We start from the raw sequence: 21,079 nt of genomic DNA, 5'->3' as shown, positions 1-21,079 counted from the left end.
ATTTTTATTTTTATTTTTTTTAGATGTGCGATTAAGTAATATTTTAGGCAAAAACAAATCTAAGTTCAGAAAAATACTCTAGAGATGGTTTGAATTATTTTGGTCACATTTATCTGCTTAGTTCAGATTAGCAATGCTTGTGAGCTAGAAAAAGTAACTCTTTCCCTCTTTTCATGTAGCATTATGGCACTGTCAAGGTATCCCATTGTAAAATCTACCCACCACCTTCTTCCATCTCCAGAGGGAGAGATTGCACCTGCCATCTCCATGACTGTCAATTTCACTGGGAAACTGGTTGATTTTGTTGTTGCTCACTTTGGAAATGAAGAGTGGGTATTCTATTTATTTCCTGTTATGTATGTTGTGCTGAGTTAAACATAATTGTCATCAACTTCTGGGGTTTCTTTTGTATTCTTTAAAATCTGCTGTGGTGCTGGTTCTAGCAATACACATTGGAGGAAATACTGTGATCTAACTAGCAGATAGAAATTCTGAAGCCTTTTTTTAAGGGATGAATTTGTCATGCAAAACTTGGCTGAGCTTAATATCCAGGTTAACAGAGATATGAAAAAAATACTGTTCTGCAAAAACAGGAACAGGGCTACCGATACATCTCAGGCCATGAGAGCATCCTTCTGACTTTCTGCATCCATTATATTCCACACTGAGTGCAAATAGTTATGGATAGCTAGCATGAATGGACAACTGATGTTTATTAAAATAAAAAGTAACAATTCTGATGCCTCCAAGAAAGGACAGTGTCTAAACAACAAAAATGTACAATCAATGTCTTTCTGACTATATGAAACTGGAAATATAAAATCTGATCTCTGGATTCTGAAATAAAGAATTATTATATCAGTAACTCCAATATGTGATGAAAAAGACTAAGGGGTATCTTTCAGTTCTTTACTTTAAAGCAATGTCTGAGTTACTGTGTAATGAATATTAATAAGGGATAGTTTTGTGATGCTCCACATAGTTGTATTTTCCATTTGCTGCAATATCTAAAATCATGTTTGTCATTTATTTTTAATTTGCTTTAATTTACAGAGAGACAAATTTATGGATTGGGTGCAGAGCATAATACACAAAGAAGCTGCTCAGAAAGCAGTAGGAATTCTCATTATCCCATACCAAGCTTCCTCCTTCCTTTTCCTTTTGTAGAAGCTGTGCTGCAAGCATGCAAATTGTTTATAGATCCCCTTTTACTAAGCACATATAATTGTCAGGAACCACTCCCAATCTGAAGTCTACAAAGAAATTCCATTTTGTGCTTCACACAGATGATTAGACTTGCCTCTCTGAGAAACTATTTGTCAAAGCATAAGAAAATAGCTCTGTATTCCCCTCTCACAGAGAGCTAAGATAAAGATGAAGGAGAAAATAGGAGGAGACACATGGGAAACAAGGACAAATTAGATTGTGTTTTGAGATTAATGGATTTTATAATTAATTGCCATATACAACTGCTTGTTTTTCATCTGTCATTGCTGCTTAGAATGACGTAAACTAAGATACTAGATAACTGGGGATTTTTTTTAAGACTGTTTCTAAAATGTGGGAATATGTCAATGGTGTCCTTTAAAAAAAAAACATCTTCTTGAGAGGCATGTCTAGAAGGAGCAGCTAGCTGAGCAGACAACTTCACGTATACGTAAGTCAGGCTTCTTGAATTGGTCTTTATCTCCTCTCCATCTGCTCCTTCTCCCTTACGCATTTGGCCCACTCAGAAGACTGCTATTTAAAAGCATAGTATTTCAGCCCGTCTTCTCAACTTGCTGTCTCAATGCTATGTAGCCCAGTCTACCAAAATACAGAAGAGAATATGCTTTGTTCAACTGTTCAAAGTGCAGAATCATGGAAAGAGAAGCATCTTTGCATAATGACAAATCCAAGGACAGGAACTGGATTTCAGTGCAGTATTCATGCTACCAGGCTCTGCTTACACTGTCACTTTTGGTCATGTTGGAACTGCTGGGTAAATCTTGTTAAAAAGATGGAGAATACCTGGCAAATATTCTAAGTGTTAATGGGATGACACAGCTCTTAAGTTATGTCTCATAAATCACGTGACTTAGACTTTAAGACTACTTTTTACCATGATCTGTCCATCAGAAAAGTAAAAGGTTTTGTAGGCGTACGAACTCTTTGTTATGCAGCAGACAGTCTGTACTAGCACAACTGCATTTCAAGTGCAGGCAGTGACACAGCCTCAGATAACCAAAAGAACTTACACTCACATTTCCTAGTAGTGAGATAGGTATTAAAAAACAAAACAGTAATAGAAAAAGCTGCTTGCATAATGGTTAGGAAGAGAGCCGTGATTACATCCACCACTACCACGTGGCTTTTATTCAACATGGTGATCATTTGGAATCGTCAAGCTTGCTGTTAACTTACATATTCTCTAATACTGGGGAATAAAAAAGGTGTCAGACTAATCTCTGGTGTGCTATGATATAGCAGACAGAATCTGGGCTTAAATATATGTATGTTAAAGTCTTTCCCAATTCTTTCAGAGAGGACTTGGACAGAAAACTTCAGGCCATAGCTGTTTCCAAGTTGTTGAAGACTAGCTCTAAGCAAACTGTATTCCTAGGATACATCACTTCAGCTCCTGGATCCAGAGATTATACTGAACTAATAAAAAATGGAAATGTCCAGGTAATATAAAAATAGTGCTTCTTTCAACAGTGAGAGGTAATGTATATTTCAACATTCAATTTAATGTTGCAATGTGGTAACTTGGACACACAAGAAGATGCACACAGATTTTCAGACAGTCTTCAGCTGCCTCATGAAATGCTGTAGAGAAGATGGAGTTATGTGGTGAAAAGATAAGAGGCAATGGGCTCCAGCTGCCATGAGAGAAATGTCAGGAAGATGGTAGAAGAACAAATCACAGTGAGGATTGTCAAGCGTGAGAAGAGGGGCCTAGAGAATTTGTTAAATCTCTGTCCTTGGAGATCTTAAAAGGTTGGCTGCATAAGGCCCCAAGTAACCTGCTCAAAGTTGCTTTGAACATACGGTTGTGAGTGGGTGACCTCAAAAGGTCCCTTCCAACCTCTAGTTCTGTGATTGTGTTGTTTTAAAACAGTTCTGCAGTTTGGCTGTCTGTCAGGAGGTGTAATGAAGTGATCTGTTTGTGTCTAGCATAGTGGATTTTTTCCTTTCTACCTTGCTATCACATTTTAGGCAAAACACTTTTCTACACCAGGTTTATACATCGGTTCTGTAGCTGCTTTAAAGCCTAAACATAAGGAGAGCTTGTCTTATTTGACTTATTTTTTCTTTCACTCATAGGATATTGATAATACAGATCGTGACAGGTGGTGTAGCTATATTATGTATCGAGGAGTAATAAGGTATGTTAAAGAGGAACATTTAGAAATTTGCTTTAAATATCTTTATGACAATAAATTTTATACCTTGCTGTAGGTAATTGTGTAAGAGTCTTACATCCCTTAACAAATGTATATGGAGAGTTATGTATCTTATGAAATAATGTGAAACACTGATCTCAAAACTAATTGGTGTACTTCCAAATATAATTAGCAAAGGCAGAGTTAGAGTTCCATCCTTCTGTATCAAAAGCCTTCAGACCTAAACTGCTTTAAAAATGCTTTTTTTCTCCAAGATCCAAGCTCTGGCTTTGCAGCATCACTCTAAAATGTGAAGGCTAAGCCCTAATTTGTATGTGACACAGAAGATACAAATTATAAACTATGATTGTAGGGTTTGTTCAAGCAAAATGCTGATCTAGTCGAACCAAGATTTCTGCTGGATTTAGTGGAAATCTTGACTGTGTAAACCCATATTGAAGCATTTTGCTATGCTAGGACCCATGCACTCCACGTCTTGTAAATACCAAGCTCCTTGTAAATCATTCTCTTGGTGATGTATGTTTCAGAATGTAATTAAGCTTATTCCAAATTAACTATGTAAATTCTGCAGTGTTAACAGGAGTAAACCCGGTAAACTAGATGGCTGTCTTAAGTAGCTGTATTGAGTAGAAATAGCCCACCATTTGCAATCTCATTTTATTAGTGGCTCATGTTGCTCATGCTTGAATTTCAGAATTTCTTCAGTGAAGTTGGTGAATTTGCATGAATATGCATATGCTAAAACTGTGATTTTAAAACTGAAAAGTTTTAAAACTGAAGAACTGATTAATTTCCTATATCTAGAATTTATATTTGTTGTCAAGCACTAAAACTTTCTCAGTTTTTCTGCTTGCGACATTGTGTTATGATGAACGTGTTTATGCAGCATGTTAAGATTTTGGAAGGTGAGATTCATTGACATGAAAAGTTACATTGATAAGTTAAATAATAAGATTGGGAAAAAGTGACATGATTTAAGAATGTGGTGAGACTGCTTTGAATTATTCTTCAAGCTAACTCTTCTTGAATCTGACAGGTTGGGCTATGCCCGCATATCTCACGCTGGTTTAAGTGATTCAGAAGTCCAAATGGCCAAATTTAGGATCCCAGATGATTTAGATAACTATGTTGATAATGACAGAATTGTTACTGATCCCAGCCAAGTTCCTGAGGACATCCATTTCAATCCCAGGTCAGTATATCTCCTAAGAAGTTAAGGGGATGATGTACATGACATCCAGGAACAAAATAGTTTTCAAAGTGGGAGGTACTGGTCTGTACCAAATTAGGAGGCAATAACTTCTGATTTGTAATTCCATTTTTACCATTAACTTGGCATGTGCCTTGGGAAAATCCGTCTGCTGCATTGCACCATAAATTGAAGGTAATGTTTATTTCACCCAGATAATTAATTTCTGAGATTGTTTGATAGGGATATTTGCCAAGTGGTGTGGTAACTCTTCTTATAGATGATGAGAGATCTCCCATGCTTCTCAGCACTTGGAGGATCAGGATCTTAAAATATCTAGATGTAGATTTAAATGTTCTACTATTTAGAACACAAAATACAATTTATGTGTTAAAATACTTATGCAAAAAGTATTTAAAATATAGAATATAACTGTAGCAAATGTCAAACAGAATGCCTAGTGCAGTTTGTTAGATATGTCCAGAAAAAAAAAAGGACAAGGTTTTAAGCTGATGTTATTTTTCTACTGGCATTGCATAACTAAGAAACACAGAGAAAGGTGTTTATTTTGGATCAAATATCAGCAGAGAGTTAGGAGGTTTGAAATAGATGTTGCCACAAAGTGACAATTTCCAACAGTGTTGAACTTACTAAGTTAACTTATTTCTACATTACACAGTGCAGAATTCATATAATACATATATTTTATATGCACGAACAGTTGAACTTACTTTTTGTTACCCACTCAGTCACTGGCTTCCTGCCTAAGCAGGGCTTTGCCTAGTCTTTTGCACATGATGAAACTTGCCCAAAGTTAGAATTACACTTTCAAATTTTTCAAAGTTGATTTCACCACAGACTATTTTTTTTGTTCCTGATTTCTTTATGGCTGCCTATAAGCAGAAAAAAAAATGGTAATCTTTAGCAATAAGTTTAACCTTTTCCCATTGTAGTTCATTTGAAGCACAATGGTACTATTTCTACATGTTACTTAGCACTGATATTTTGCATAAGTACTACGTTTTACTTTTGCAAATCCATCTACTGTAGTAGGCAGTGGTCCAAATCTTCAGGTTTAAATACAGCATGAAAAAATACAATTTTCACCATAATTTTCAAAGAAAAATCTGTGATATTGACAATAGAGCTGAGTATTTGGATACTGTGGAGAGCAAAACACTATCTCCACTGAAGTCAGTGGAAAAAAGTTAAAGAGCGCAGAATTTTACTGGATAAAAGCCCCCTCACCTTTGTCAGCTGGAGTTCCATTTATAGAGTGCCTGTAGCATTAATCCAATCAGTGTAATTAAATGTCTTCATCCTCAGAGACCTAGCTAGTTAGCTGATATAGATTATGATTTATATGTAAGTAGGATTATGGTCTATTCCTGAAAAAAGCTGTCTAGAACATTAAGAACAAGTATTAATTATACTACAGAAGTGCATGACTTGACTGTGTGGGTTAAATCCTATTGTGATGATTTTGCTTTGTTGAATATTTTTCTTAGGTTTGGATCTTACAAAGATGGACATAATTATGAGCTTATTCACCACTTTCATATGAGCACTCCAAAATATTTTAAGCAAACAAACTAGAATGAGAAAATAACATATCACTGGGACCAACAAAGGTTTGTTGTTTGACACTGACCTAGCAGCCAAAAAGACTACATTGTTTAAGAAGGAGGAACTCCCATGCTGTACAACACTGAACTTCTGTGTCATAGTTGGTGACTCTCTTCTTTAATGAGTTGTCATCGCTGTAAGAGAGGGAAGTTGCACACGTTTTGATAAACTGGAATCCACCTGGGGCAGACATGTTTTGTATGCATCCAGGCATGGGTGGGAGCTTGATCTGGAATAACTTCCGCAATCTTATTGAACGTATCCTATACTGTACTGTTTCAGAGTTAAATGGACCTATCCTTTTCAGATGTGACCCCTTTCCTCTCCTGGTAGCTCCTTGAAAAATTACATGCAAAAATATGCAAAAACTGTGTTTAAAAACTGTGTGCACTTTTGACTTGAATCTGCTGCCAATCCGTATTTTATTCTTAAAGAAAATTGGTTTTATAGAACAATTTGCAGATTGATATTTATAGTATTGGTGAAAAGGTTGTGACTCTTACAGGCTTTAACAAAATATTAGACACTGCAATGTTTTTACAAAGAGGATAAAGTATTTCTGAATAACTATTGTTTATGACCCATGGGCACACTGCAGAAGAATGTATTCAAAAACTCTTGCTTACCATGACAAGGTTTCTGTGAAGAGACAAAAGTTGATTGTAATTTTTATTTCTTGCACTTTCAGCAGTTTTCTTTTGCAGATGCCAGTAGCCCTGGTCTCTCCCTTCTCACAGCCTGCATCAGCTGCTGGTGCTGGCACCAGCATTGCACAGTGGTGCTGAGTAACCCCACTTCTTGCTGCATGCACTGATGCTAGCTCTGACTTATGTCCAGCCACAGGTCTGACATTCCACAGCATGTACAAAACATAACATTAACTTGCCACACTACTTAATATTTTCCACAGGCTGCTGACTCTACAGATATCTTGTAACATGAACATTCATGTGAGATGCAGAAAATAGTATTCATAAACATAAAAGCTTGAAACCTTCTATTTTAGTGGTGTTGGTTTTTTTTTTTAACATTTATAAAAATAGAATCAGGTCATTTCTCAAGAAGTCAGACACCAAAGCACAAGTTGTGGTAATAGATCAGGCTATACATCATCTCTGTGTGTATTCTTCCAAATCAGTGTGCATACTTGAATGGATTTTCAGTTTTCACAGGATTTAGAAATGTTCTCCCCTTCCCGAAAGCTAAAGTTAAAATACTGTTCCTTTGAGTAACGTAACGTTGGTGGATCTGTACCTCATAATGTCCACATAGCCCACTGTATGCAAATAAAATAAGTATCAATTATATGTTGGCATTTGGATTACTTTCTCAGAACGACTAGGAGAAACTATGACCATGGACTGTATGTATACAGCTAAAGCTAAACCCACGCTTGATTTGTCCTTGAATTTGCATGTTGTCCTAACCCTCTTGTATCTGGTTTAGAAAACAGTGCAGTACACCTCTTAGTCACAATCGCTATGTCTCAAACGATGGGAGAAATGTGCTAGAACAGGTCCTGCTGCAGGGGCGTGTGACTAGTCCTGTTGCTTTCTAATCCCACTCTTGTCATTCCAGCTTTCAAAAGGTACTACGTTATAAAATTAAAATGTTTGTGGATATCTTCCACTGTACATTCAGAGACATGAAAAAATAAAATGTATGAAATAGTCATGTTTTATTTGCTGAATGTTTGAACTTTTCCTGGCTGTAAAAGGTCTAGTTTATGAGTCTGACTTCCAAATAATTTGTATTCTGTTGTACTTCTAGTTCCGTCCTCCCTGGCATTCTGTGCACATTAGTTAAAGTTTCCAGGAATAAAAAGGAAGAGAGACATCATTTCATCAGGAGCCTAACAATGAGTACCTTAGAATAACAAGGACTCTATGTATCTTGTAAGAGAGCAACTTTTGAGAGTAATTGTACCGGATTCTTCAGCAGGGTGGAGACTCAAGAATCCTCTTACAGATGTTCCCACTTTGAGCCCTCGACTCAGACATTTCTGTGTGTGGTAAGCTCAGCTTCAGAAGCAGTGGCACAAGTGTCACAGAGCACTCTCAGACCTGGGAGCTGCAGCTCAAAACTCTAGAGCTAAAAAGGACCTGATTTTTTTATTTCCCATTTCTAAAAGGGGTGTTGCAGCTACAAGCTTATTCAACAGAAGTTGGGCACACCCTTCAGTTGAACACTTGATGTTACTGAAAGGAGTTGGGTGCAGCTTAAGTGTGCAGGTGAGAGCAGCTCCCACGTATCTATCTCACTGAAACAGAATACAGAAAACGTTCAGGGTCCTCTGCTTACAGGGAGGGAGGGACCTTTGTGGCCCCAAACAAAGGTGCTGCTTGATTTGATGTACCCCCAAGGTTCAGGCAGAAATTCAGAGCTGCTCTCTGAATCTTGGCTGCGTAAAGCATTCCTAATTATGGGTTAAGCAGACTTTTTTAAGGATCTCAAACTAAAGTTGAAAAAAAAAGACAACCTCAAAATCTAATTCAAGGATTTAAATAGGAGTGACCAAAAGCCCTGATTTTTTTTTTCTTTTTCTTTTTTTTTTTTTTATGTATCCAAAATATTATATTTGTTTGCATGGTGTTACAGAAGGGCCCTCAGGGTCAAACTCACATACCTGTTAAGTAAGAGTAACAAAACACGCCTTTTTACTTAAGCAATGAGCATGGTATGAGTCCATGGGACATGGCAATTAACATCAGCTGAATATGAGGGATTTGAAAGCTGCAGTTACATAATCTGCAGCTGCTACTTTCTGCCACCTGAGGTCCTCTTTTATCCCCGATCAGTAGTGTAGTGCTGGTAGAGAACATTACAGTATGTACAAGAATAACGCACTGTTGAGGTGTTTCTTTGCAATTCTGAAAGTGAAAAATCTTCTCAGAAAGCTTACATAAAGCTGTTTGTATTGACTTGGGTGTCAGCTACTAGATTTAGAAGCATGATTGCTGGGTTTCTGGTAGTTTGTCTCTTTTCTTTCAATGCCCCATATTGTGCTTTGTTGATGGTTTAGCTGCTTTGTTAATATTCAGCAAATTCTGCTTTATTAACGTTTTAATTTTCAATACAGTTCTCTTCCCCCCTCTGACTTGAAAAACATGTACTGGTTTGTGAGTGTGGTGCCTAAAATGAACTTTCAAGTTCATTTCAAAGCAAAGCAAGATGAACACAGGCATTTGGGACGCGCAGTGACTTTAGCAATTCGGAGTTTGGTAACTTTTAGAATCAAAGGGTTCTCTCAAAGACCTTTCTACACTACGTTTCTGATAGTGAAAAAGGTTAATTTAAGTGTATGGTGCCTTTCTGCCTATATGTTATGCAGTGTATTTCACAGTCAATGGTGCTTTTCATGTGGTTGCCAGTTTAAACTATCAAAAAAGGCAAGCAAACCGAAAAAGTAAACAATGACTTTCTCCTTTAAAAAGAAAAAAAAGTGCACTTTCCCCTCCTTGGGAAGGCCTTTGCAAATGAGTGCAGCTTTAGGTTAGTCCCAGCAGCATGTAAATCAGCTAATGCATTTCTTGCCCCTCCAGGTCTCGGTTAATTATTGCTCTTCTGCATGTTGTTGGGAGCACTTGCATGTGTGTTTAGTGAGCCATGAAAGGATATTGATCTGGCTGAAAAAAAAAAAAAAGGCAAAACAAAAACACAACTTTTTTTTCTCTTGTTTTCTTTTTTTGGTAGGGCAGGGGCAGTGTTGCTCTGTGAGCTACCTCGCTATCTAACTGTCCAAGTAACAGTAATGGCGCAAAAGAAAGGGTGCCAGGAGGGCTAGGATTAAGAGGCTAATGCCAGAACTCCTGAAAGTGCCTTTGCCCTTGAGAGAACGCTTGCTGAACCGCGACCTAATTGCTGTGCTTTATTCCAAGGGTTTCTGTGTTTTGTAAACTCAGGCTTGAAGAGAGGCTCAGAAGTAAAACACAGGCCTGGTGACATAACATCTCCCTGCCTGGAAGCTTGTGTAGTAGTTTACAACAAGTGGCAGCAAGGTGGTAATTTACTCCTCCTTGGGTTTGGACCCGATGTGCAAAGGTTTGAGCTCAAAGGGGCCTCGCGTTTCCTGGCTGGAGCACACGTGCCATCGTTTGGCAGGCACAAACAAAGCCTCTTTTGTCTTTCCTTATGGATTTCTTTGCAGATCTAGTTTTATGAAGGAGAGATTATGCTTGTGCATTCACCTATTCAGAAATATTGTGAACTTGTAATGTGTCACAGTGACAGTGTGATGTGCTTCACGGCTGCGGATAGCAGCAGCTGGAGAAGCTACAGTCTAAGGAAGGGTTTGCAGAGCAAAGCAGTATCTGTCATTTTAGACTTATGAAGAAAACCATAAAAACCTTTATTTTCAAACAAATTGCTTCAGATATAAACAAATAGGTGTGATTTTTTTTCCCTTTATTTTTGGTGGCACCTTCCTTGAGGTTTGTATCGGTTATATATGGCTTAGGTGAAGACTGTGTGTGTGTGAGGATGTATTTTTATTCGGAACCGAACTAAGTCGTTCTCAGCACGCAGTTTTTATTCCGTGTCCTTTTTCCCGTCAGCGTGCCGCCAGCCGGGCCCCTGAGGGCTCTGTTCCCCTCAGCCCCGCGTTACCCCATGGGCTGTAACGCAGCGGTGCCCGGTGAGCGTGAGCTCGGGCTGGCAGGCACAAATGCCACTGGCATGGGGGACGTTGGAAGCATCTGAGAAGTGAACCCCTGCTTGTCCAGTTTTATTTATTTTCCCTTTTAACCAATTTCGCCGTTTTTTCTCCTGTGGAGCCGGGCCTCCGCTCCGCCCCCCCCCCGTCCCCTCAGCCCCCCTCAGCTTCCCCGCCCCGCTGCCACAGCAGAGCCCCGCCCCCCGCCCCGCTCATCCAATCGCAGCGCTCGGTGGGCGCGGCCCTCGGCCTCCGCAGCCAATGGGAGGCGCGGCTGACACAAAGTGGCGTTCTCTGCACGCGCTTTCAAGGCCGGCCATGAGTGACAGCGGGTGCACCCAATCACAGCGGAGAGAGGCGGGGCTAGCCCACGCTGCAGCCCAATAGGACTGCGGGAGCCGGCCGCGGCCGGCGGAGCGAGAGTGACAGCAGCGCCACCCAATCACAGGGCACAACCCGCGGCCTCCGCGGGCGGCGCCAGCCAATGGGCGCCGGCGGTGGGTGGGGCCGGGGAGCGTCCGCGCTTGTGCCGTGCGATTGGGAGAGAGGGGCCGAGGGAGCCGGGCCGGGCCGGGCCGCGCCGTGCGTGCGCGCTGCACGAAAATGCACTCGGATGGCGCCGCTGTCAGTGAGTAGCGGCCGGGCCGCCCCTCCTCCTCGCGGCCGCAGGGGGGCTGCGAGGGGCCGGGGGGGGCCTTGAGGGGCCGGGGAGGGGCCGTGAGGGGCGCGGGGCCGTGACGCAGCTCCCCCAGCTGGGGGGGGGGCGCGCGAGAAACGCTGGGGGGGGGGGAGAGCGCGGTGCATTGTGGGAGCTGGAGTCCCGCCCGCCGCCGCCCCCCTGCGCGGGGAGGGGCCGCGGGACTACAACTCCCAGCAGGCCCTGCGGCGGCGCTCCCCGGCGCCGCTTCTCCCCGGCGGCGGGGCTGCCGTTAGAGCCCCCCAACCGCCGCGCGCCCCGCCGGCCTTCTAGAAAATGCGCCCGGGGGGGCCCGGCGGGGAGCCCTGCCCCAGGAGGACACCCGGAGGGCTCCCATAGAGGCACGTAAACCGTAAACCGCTCCCAAGGGGCTCCGGCGCTTCCTCAGGGCGGGGGGTGAAGGCTGCGCAGCGATTTTTTTTAAAATTTCTCCACAGAAAACAAAAATTGTGCCTCAGCCGTCAGGTGTTGCTGCTGCCCTTTCACAGCGGCCCCTGGGGTATTCGGATCTCCCTCCCCAACGTCTGTATATATATATATACACGCTCCAGGCAGTTCGTTACCTGCTCTATGTGGTATTTAGCAAGGAATGTTTTCCTGAATTAACACGCTTCGTTATCAGTAGATTCATAGCAGTGGTTTTTTTTTTTTTTTTTTATTAAATGCTTGCACGGTTAAGTGGCAGAACGTTCCTTGTGATCCTTCTCTGCCCTTGTGATGTAAGCTGCTGTTGCATTTTTTCGTTTGTTTGTTTTTTCTTGCTGAGACTGAGCATAATGCTTCTCCACATTAGATGAGACGCACAACTTCCCTTTTCTCCATTGCGAGTGTTTGGTTAAAAGTTTCTTCAACTCCAATAAGAATAAACAGAAATGCCTTCTGTTTGCGAGGAATGCAGTAAGCTGAGTTAGGCAACTAAGCAGTCCTCTCGCTGTCTCTTATTTATTCTTTTGTATCAGCATGGGTTTTTATTTCTGCTGTTTCAGCACTTGATTCACATTTGATTTTGTCTGAGTAATTTGTGTTAACTTTAGGTGAGTTACTAATTCTGTAATTTGCTTTTTTCCCCTATCACTTTGGAAATAGGAAAACAAAGACTTTTTTTCCCTGCATCTTGAAGTAGAAGAGGAAATCATGCTTGATTTCTGTAAAATGCTTTGCAAAAAGTGAAGTGCGAGGAAGTAATATACATCCCATGAAAATGTGCAACACTTAAATCCAATTTAAATATTAGGGCACTTAATGGTGATGGTGTATTTCTTTCTCCAATGAGTAATACTACTAACAAAGGCTTCAAGCAGAAGCCTTATTTTAAATGTACCTGCTTGCAAATCCCAGAGAAATGTTTTTTTTTTCATGTTGTCCAACTAAAACCTTTTATTTAAAATGTTAAGTCTGAGATTAAATACAATATCTCATTTTGCCTTGTAAAGTGGTTTAAAAAAGTCCAACAAGCCACATCCCAGTATGTGTATTTTATTTTATTTTTAAATATACATTGTTGTTATGGTCATAAGTCTTTAATTTGCCATCGAGACTGAGCTGCCGTGGCATGTTTCTGTGCCACTTGTTGCAGATGCATGGCTGTACAGACCCTGGGACTCTGCCTACAGCAGGGGCTCGCTGCTGCCCATGAGATTTCTTCTTCCACTGCTCCGCTGCTCAGGGGCTTTGCAGGAGCGCTCTCTAATCCGGTCAGTCAAATTCATCTGGGTTAGCTCTTGCCCCCTGATTATGGTGGCTGAAGTGACACGTTAGATTTTTGCCTGCAGTGGATTAGGAAATGGCCCCTACTGCTGGCAGAGCTGTGGGATCTGTAATTTTGGCAGCTGGGGCAGTAACGCTGGGGTCTGGCGTGGCTGTTCATAGGCTGTTGCAGCTCCCTCATGGTGCATAGCGGGTCTGTGTGGTGCTGGGTGCCCTGGCAGCCTGCACTGGATCTAGACAGGGTTGCATTTCTGCTGAAGCAGCTGGAATACAGGATACAAAGTTTTTATTAGCTTTGTGCCCTTTGTAGGATGACAAACACCACCTAATCTGGCGTGAAGTTGAGAGCAGCGCTGGCAAACTGCTCGGTGGCCATGGCTTTCAGTGATTCAAAATTAACTCACTGATGCTTCTCAAAATGAATTCGGTGGTAGAGTGAGTTAGGCTGGACGAGCGCTTCCCATTAAATGGGTGTAAAACTGGTTCTGTATGGAATGCCTCGTAACTCTGCTGTCCACGATCTTGAGCTGTAGGCTGAAAGAATGTCTGTTCACAACCTCAGCAGCACAAAATCACTGGAGGGCTGTTTGATTGGGTAATATATGCTTTAGAAGGAGGTTTAAATTGGTTCTAATTTTCCAGCGCTTTTACTCATTCTTTTCCAGCTGTGGCGGGTCATTCCGGCGTTGTTATGTTCTGGCAGGAATCTCCCCTAGGAATGCTTATCAGATGCATGCAGTGGGTACACAAATGGTGGTGTTTGCAGCAACAGCCAGATTGCACCATAAATGCACTCAGTGCTGGGTCTTTTTTCTTTTTTCTTTTTTTTTTTTTTTTAAAAAGCCACAAAACATGAGGCAGTGTGCAGGGTTTTTAAGGAGTATCTGTTGGTATAGGCCTGACTTGTTCCAAGTCAATCAAGGATAAATGGAAATACGTTCAAGCTAAATAGTAGCTGTGCAACTTCTGTGCTGCTTAAATCGCTCCAAAATTCTCAATGAACTTTAATCTGCAGTAGCTCTTCTTGTAAACAAGCCTTTGGGTCAGGGTACACATTAAGCACCTAGGTAAAATAAGGATTTCTTCCTGTGGAAAAAAGATGAATGCTTTTCCCTGTCTGCGTAGCATGCTGTCATTTTGAATTATTTTGTTACAGGTGATGTGGTAATGTTGCAGGGAAGGTTTACGTTAAAGTGGTATGTTTAAAGACAAGTGTGTTTTAGTGTGCTGTTATTTCGGCCACATTTCGGTGGTGGTCTTTTATTCCAGCTACTTACACCACACTGTTTTGCTTCAGAATGCTTTAGGGTGTAGCATTTGGGAAATGTACTCAAGTTTGCAGGTGTGGGTTCAGATACAGCTGGTGTCAGCTGTACCTCTGAGCTCGGTGCTGGTCCATAGGCATGTGTGCACGCAGGAGAAAAGCCCAGTGGCACCACGGCTGTAGCTCTAACAGCTGGCTCCTGCTGGGCTCGAGTAGGATGGGCACCCCACTTCTCTGTCTGGCTCATTGGATGCCCTCGTGGTCCTGTGGTGGCTGGAGTTCAGTTCTATTTTCCTTCCTTTCTGAACCAGGCCTGATGTTCGATCCCATCAAAGCGAAGATGTTCCTCTGCTTCCCAAGCCTTTTTCTCTGCCTCTCCTTGCCTGCTTGCTTGCTCCGGCTATGGTGGAATGGGAGAGGTGCATCTTCTGCAGGCTGCTGTGGTACAGGGTGTCACTGCCTGAGGGGATTCAGCTGGGGATGGTGGAAACGAGTTCTTAATCCTGGCTTTGACAGGAGGTCAGCTCTGAGCTGCTCAGTGCACTGCACTGCACTTGGGGCATCTCTGCCTTTAGAGGGGTTGTACTTCTGCGTAAAAGAAAGCAAAACTGAGACATGCATTCCTTTAATAACAAAACACACTCATTGCTGAGTACAGGGATTCTGCTTCCTGAATGGAAGGACTGAGGACTTTCACCCAACAGGCTTCAGATCGGAACTGCAGAATTCATTAGTTGATTACTGCTAGGGTAATTCTGTCAGCAGAGTACAGAGCGTGACATCGTGGCGTTCAGAGATGCCAAAGTGATTCTTTTTTGGAAAAGTAAAGCTTATTTAAAACCGATGAGGAAGGCAGTGCTTTGAAGTATTATTTCCCCCATTACTGCCAATTTCCTTCAGTTCTGTTATTTGAAGCCGAGGACTGATTATATTAAATGAAAGTACAAGCACAAACATTCCCCTTTAATTTTCAGGAGTGAATCTGTCCAGCGTGTGTTTCTATCTAATTGTTTTCTGGGAAGCTTACAGAAGCATCACAGTATTTTGTGCTGAGTCAGAGAAATCCTAGCAGCCGTGAGAATTACTCCTACAACGACTTCCATACTAAATTTTTAATGCCCAGTTTTATCTAGAGCATTTACGTGTTGCATCTGTCTCGGATAATATTTTCAGATTTACTGTTTAGATGTGCAGCTACTGGAGGTTTTCTGTGTGCTGAACCAATCTAGAAGCTTTTAAAGGAAACTCCAGAGGCTGCTGCTGCTGCCTTAGCGCTACTGCAAACGTTGGAGATGATGATCGTGTGCCCAGGGGCTGGGGGCTGTCAGAGCTTGGAGGTGATAATTCTGACAGCAGGAACTAAGAGATGTCAGGCAGGTATGTGTCAAGGTGTGGGGAGGCACATAGCTGGAAATACTCCATTTCTAGATATTCATTTGTGGTCTCGTGTGAATAGTTTGCCAACACGTTGTTTTCTGTAACAAAAATTAGAGCATGGTCATCGTCTTTTCCTAAAAATGTGACTTGACAGGTTTGAGTTTGGCATTTCAGATAGGAAACTAGGGCATTCAGCTTCCCTCACCTCTGCCATTTGCTTATACTTAAGAGACGTACTGAGGTTTTAATATCAGCTAGTTTGAGGTTTGTGTTCATTGCGTTTCTGGGTGTGTCTGGCTGAGGGGAGCAGAAGGAGGTTTAGCTTAGTTTGGTAAGGAAACGAGCCCAGCCAGCTGCTGCTTCTTTTTGCCTCTCTGTAACCATCAGGTCTGTGTTGTAAATTGTAATACTGAAGTATTTTAAAGGTTATTTTTAAACTTCTTGATGTTTACATTTAATTAGTATCTGATTGGGACTAATTGACTAACCTGAACTTCAGCTCTTGTTCAGAGTGCCAAACTGCAGACCGAGTCCTGTGGTGTTAGGTTGCTTCTGGCATCTTTCCTTTCTGGTTTCCTGTAGTACTGGAGTTGTTTCACTCAGATGTATATTTTTTTTCTGAGGTGTTTCATTGAGGGTTATTTCAAACTATTTAACAGAATTCGGAATTTCTATTGCTTCAGTCTTTGCTAAAGATAGGCTAAGACCTGCAAGAAAAATAAACGCATATATTTTTGTTGATTTTCTGTAGGTTGTTTGACGTGCACCTTCTGAAGTTTGTACCTTGGGAAGCATCCCAGCATATCTTCTGTTCAGTGTTTGTGCAGCAAGCAGATTTCCTTCTTTTGGTCCCAGGTCAAGATTTTTCCTTTTCTGCAGGAATAAAACCAGAGGCAGCAGCACTGTGTCCTGTTTGAGGGAGGAAGGATTTTTCACCCCTTGTTCCTTGAAAAACTCTAAGTATGCCTTTTCAGTGGTATAGGATGCTTTGTGTGCCATTGCTTGCAATACACATACAACTAAGGCTTAGAGTGGCTCAGAAGGGGACTTGAGCTGTAATTTAACTGGGTAATTCATTGGCAGCTGCTCACCTTTGCTTTTGTAGCAGTAACTGGAACAGAAGCTTGCTTTCTGTTTAGGATAATATCCCGACTTTGCCAGCTTCCCATGTGGGAGGGACAACACTTGAGACTCTGGTTTCATTCTAGAAGCCTCAATGTTCCTGTGGGTAACCAGGCAGTGCGGAACTATGGCGTGATGCTTGTGTCAGAGCTGTAAGACAAATGTATAACTCCTGGAAGTCCCTCATAATTATGTAACATTTTTAGAAGTAACAGATTAAAATTGTAAGGATGTTTCCAGTGGAGGTGTGAAACAGGCTGGTATGGGTGATATGTTTGGAAGTGCCTAGGAATGTTTTATTTCAAAGGCAATAACTAGTCCATGTAATCCTAGTTTAAAAACGATAGAAAAAATATTTTAAAAAGTACCATCTTAAATTTTTTAGTATTAATTTAGAAGAAAATATTTGCTCAGTGTTTTCAACTTGTTAGTTCCAGGTGTAGCTGCTTTCTCTGAAGACCTGTGTTCTTCGTAGGTCTTAGGCTGGACAACATGGGAAACTTGAAAATTACATTTTGATCTTTAATGGTAGTCTTCCCCCAATCCTCCCATTTCCCCTCCTCCCCCTTTTTAAAAAAAAATCCTTTCTCGTGTTGGATTGAAGGCCAGCTAAGAAACTCGGGGTTGTTTTTCTTTCTTTTTGCAGAACGGTTCTGCTTAGTATTGTTTGACTAGCAAAAATGGAACTTAATTGAGCACTTAATGCAGAAAAAATGTAGCGCCCTGTTCAAGATGCAAGATCTTCCTACCATGGTGTGGTAAGAAGATACGGCTTGTCTTTGTCTTGATATAGATGATAAACACATCTAAAGTGTGAAATACCATCGTCGGCACAGCTGACTTAGAGAAGTTGTCTTGCTGTGATGGTGAATTGGGGAAAATGCACTAAAAAGTAGGCAGCTATTACTGAAATGAGACTTTCCAGATAAGACAGTAAATGCAACGTGTGATTCATGTGATTCCTAGAGGTATCTTTGGAAATTCTTTTATTCACCTTGATGAGAGATTTCCATGCTGATATGCACTACAAGAATGGTTACAGCAGGCACTTCCTTCAAATGCACTTCTTAAATTTATAATGGTGTTTTTTGCTTTTCGGGGTATTTGACGTTTCATAAAGTGGTAGGATACTCTCAGCTGGGACCCAGCTCCACACAGGACCACCCAAAAATCAGCCCATGTGTCTGGGAGCATTGCCCAAACACTTGGTGAACTCTGGCAGGCTCAGTGCCATGACGACCTCCCCAGGGAGCCTGTCCCAGTGCCCGGCCACCCACTGGGTGCAGAACCTTTCCCTAACACCCTGCCTGATCCTCCTCTGTCCCAGCTCCACGCTGTCCCCTCGGGTCCAATGCAGATTGTTTTGCCATACATTCTGGGTCATCTCTAGTGTATTTTGAGAGCTTCTTTCCAAATGCAAAGGATGGAAATGGGGGAATTACAGTTTTTTCCTTACTTGCATCTTAAATCAGAAAGCCAGTTTCAATGTTTCCCAGTAAAGATGCTTCAGTGCCTCAGCTGGTAGCAGTGCCGCTGGGCACACACAGGAATTTTGCTTGGGAGGCTTGTGTTTGTCACACAGAACGTGCCTCTGGCTGTGTAATCAGCATGCTTTTCGACACAAGTTCCAGTGGAGTTGCTAGTTTGCTTTCAGTTTAAAGGGAAGTATCTTCTAGTAGTTGCTGTCTGTATCTCTCTCAGTTGGTCTGTGCCCAGCTTCTGAGATTCCTGCTGGTTTGCATCCTCTCTGAGTGGATCCAAGTTGATCTTCTTTTTTTTGGAAATTTCTTACATTTTACGTTTCTAGTTCTGTTCTTGGCACATTTCTAGCAAAAATAGGTGATTTAAAAGAATAGAGGAGGATTAGTTTGTCGCTTTTCTTTTTTTTTTTTTTTTTTTTTTTGTCCAAAACAAGCTCAAATGTTTTATTTGTGGAACATGGAAGCAGTCAGTGCCTAAGTTAAGGTTTCTTTCGTGAAGTGTCAGAATTCTTTTTGTTTTGGCTTTGGTCTTAGCTGCTGTGTTGTGACTTTTGGTTCATTACACAAAAGTCATGTTTCAACTCCGTAAGTGTATTCCAGTAATTCAGTTTTGCCAAGAAAAGAGCATGGATGCAAGTACTTGTTCATTATCTTTTAAAAAACAAGTATTATTACTAGTGACTTTAGAATGTTACGTGAGAATTAAACTGTTTCTGGAATAGCTGGAAGGATAGGATTAAGAAGCATGGAAGCTTTGTAATGACACCTGATTTTAAGGATAAAAGTTGTAAATATTTAAATTTTTCAACTTCAGTATAATTTTGTACTTGGGTATAGTTCTGTTTTGCTGGGAGTCATCCATGCCATAAGAACAATGTGCACAGGATCTCCTCCAGGTTTAGCTTGCTCATTTCCATTTGATGTTGAAAATGTAGATCCTGAAGGAGAATTGAGTTGGCTTTGGCTTATAGACTTGTGATGATTTTATTAAATTACCAGAACACATGAAGACCTTGGATGCTACAGCTGGAAAACAGGCAATTTAAAACTTTTTTTTCTCTTCTCCTCTAGATTTTCAACTGAATTCTCACCTATCAACACTGGCAAATATTCACAAGATTTACCACACCCTCAATAGGCTGGTAATGACTTGCCATTTTCTCTCAGCTAGGGTTATGGTCTAGAACATTGCTGTGGTTGAAATCATTGCATGGTTACACTTCCTAAAACTATGACTGCCTTTCTGTCTGAGAGGCTGTGGGTTTCAAATAGAAGAATTAGGAGATGACCAGTATGTTGAAAGATTATTCACCAGGGGTCAGAATGGAGTTTGAGGAGTGTTCTCTGCAACGTTGGATTCAGAAGTTTTTTTTCAATCTGAGTTTTCCTAGATCTGTCAGATACTGATGAAAATAATCCTCATTATTCAGTTTCTTACAGTTCTTGTGGAAAATACTGAATGAGTGAGCTGTCCTCTTGCAACCATGCAAAGAGTGAAACACGATTTTTGAAGAGTGTCCCTGCTGCTTTTACACTGGTTTTACTGCAACCATATCTGGAAGTGCCTATAAAGCTTTTGTTCGTACATTGCAAATTTGGTGGAAAAGACACTGCCTAGAAAGGGGGTGATTTGTTTCCAAGATTGCAGTTGTTTGTAACCAGTATTCTTAGGAACAGGTAGGGGTGTTTATCCTTAAGCAAAGCCGCTTCTATGGTAAATGCTAAATTGGATTTAAATGGGATTGTTTAGAACAGCACTGTGAAGTTCCCCATTCAGTGGATAGTTATATTCACTCTTCAAGCATGGTTTGTTTTAAAAAATATTTCAAAATATTTTTCAAATGATGTACAGATTATTATTGGATTTCTTAGATAAATTTGCAGGGGTAATTTGTTTAGATAAATGCAAATCCAGAACAAAGTCTCTGCAGTTTTAGCTAGATGCTCCTTAAATAATGAAGTTGAATATCAAATTGAAGTAAAGGTTAAAAGCATTACTGATCGAAGAAGGTCGCTATCTTGTTTAACTGTATCACTCCTCTTCTCTTGCAGAATCTGACAGAGGACGTTGGTCAAGACGATCACCAGACAGGTATTTAATAGGGATGTAGTAGAAATAGACCAGAATAATGTAATCGTGCTTTGTGAAATAAGTCTCTTTAACATTGAAACTGAAATTTTAGGCAGCTAAGGGAGTTCTAGAAAGCAACTGCCAGTTTTTTTCTAATGTTTCTTCAAAATAACTGTACATGCTTTCAATTTCTCCACTTGTGAAGAGCTCACGTAGGTTTCAGCTGTGTGACATTTTTACTATTTCTGTGCAAGTTCTTTAGAAGACTTTATGAAAAATTTCTCTCACTCCTTGGACTCAACCCATTAGACTAGCAGAATATCCATGTTCTTACAGTGTTTTGACTCTTGAAAGAGCATCAGTGAGAACAGAGCAGAAGCAAGACCTCTTGGGGTTATTGTGTTGCCTGTGACCGAGTTTAAATGCTGTATTCCAAACAGCCCAACCTCCCAACCTTTTTTTCAAGTGATTTTGTTGGAGAGAATGTTTTCCTGGTTCTTGTGCAGAT

At 41.2% G+C, this 21,079-nt stretch overlaps 2 protein-coding genes and 1 long non-coding RNA gene across 15 annotated transcripts in view; 2 read left to right on the top strand and 1 right to left on the bottom strand.

Moving 5' to 3' along the window:
* The window catches only part of CWH43 (cell wall biogenesis 43 C-terminal homolog), a 47,027-nt gene extending 39,154 nt beyond the window's left edge, over positions 1-7,873 (top strand). For all 3 annotated transcript variants that reach the window (XM_072037630.1, XM_027457104.3, XM_072037631.1), the window contains exons 12-16: positions 180-329; positions 2,523-2,667; positions 3,307-3,368; positions 4,423-4,578; positions 6,084-7,873. In XM_072037630.1, coding sequence (XP_071893731.1) covers positions 180-329; positions 2,523-2,667; positions 3,307-3,368; positions 4,423-4,578; positions 6,084-6,171 — 601 coding nt within the window. In that variant the 3' untranslated portion in view covers positions 6,172-7,873. The remainder of the gene's footprint in view (positions 1-179; positions 330-2,522; positions 2,668-3,306; positions 3,369-4,422; positions 4,579-6,083) is intronic.
* A 3,452-nt stretch (positions 7,874-11,325) lies between these two features.
* The window catches only part of DCUN1D4 (defective in cullin neddylation 1 domain containing 4), a 51,403-nt gene continuing 41,649 nt past the window's right edge, over positions 11,326-21,079 (top strand). For 5 of the 10 annotated variants that reach the window (XR_011809195.1, XR_011809194.1, XM_027457103.3 and 2 more), the window contains exons 1-3: positions 11,326-11,480; positions 19,572-19,642; positions 20,553-20,592. Coding sequence is in view for 3 of the 10 variants with exons in the window: in XM_027457103.3 (XP_027312904.1) it covers positions 11,456-11,480; positions 19,572-19,642; positions 20,553-20,592 (136 nt within the window). In the remaining 7 variants the exon portion in view is untranslated. Of the gene's footprint in view, positions 11,481-11,725; positions 11,891-19,571; positions 19,643-20,552; positions 20,593-21,079 lie in introns of those variants that run through there. The other 5 variants (XM_038179042.2, XM_038179041.2, XM_038179044.2 and 2 more) reach the window with 3 other exon arrangements.
* LOC140002486 (uncharacterized) lies at positions 14,977-17,162 on the bottom strand. Of its 2 annotated transcripts, XR_011809196.1 has the most exons (4): positions 16,989-17,162; positions 16,681-16,806; positions 16,386-16,604; positions 14,977-15,108 (listed from the first exon to the last, which is right to left on the bottom strand). It is a non-coding gene; the product is annotated as an uncharacterized lncRNA (long non-coding RNA). The 2 variants fall into 2 exon arrangements; XR_011809197.1 differs by lacking the exon at positions 16,681-16,806.

This window comes from Anas platyrhynchos, chromosome 4, assembly GCF_047663525.1.
Source record: "Anas platyrhynchos isolate ZD024472 breed Pekin duck chromosome 4, IASCAAS_PekinDuck_T2T, whole genome shotgun sequence".
NCBI lineage: Eukaryota > Metazoa > Chordata > Aves > Anseriformes > Anatidae > Anas > Anas platyrhynchos.
The sequence above is the reverse complement of the archived record's forward strand: the minus strand, read 5'-3'. Positions and strand labels throughout refer to the sequence as shown.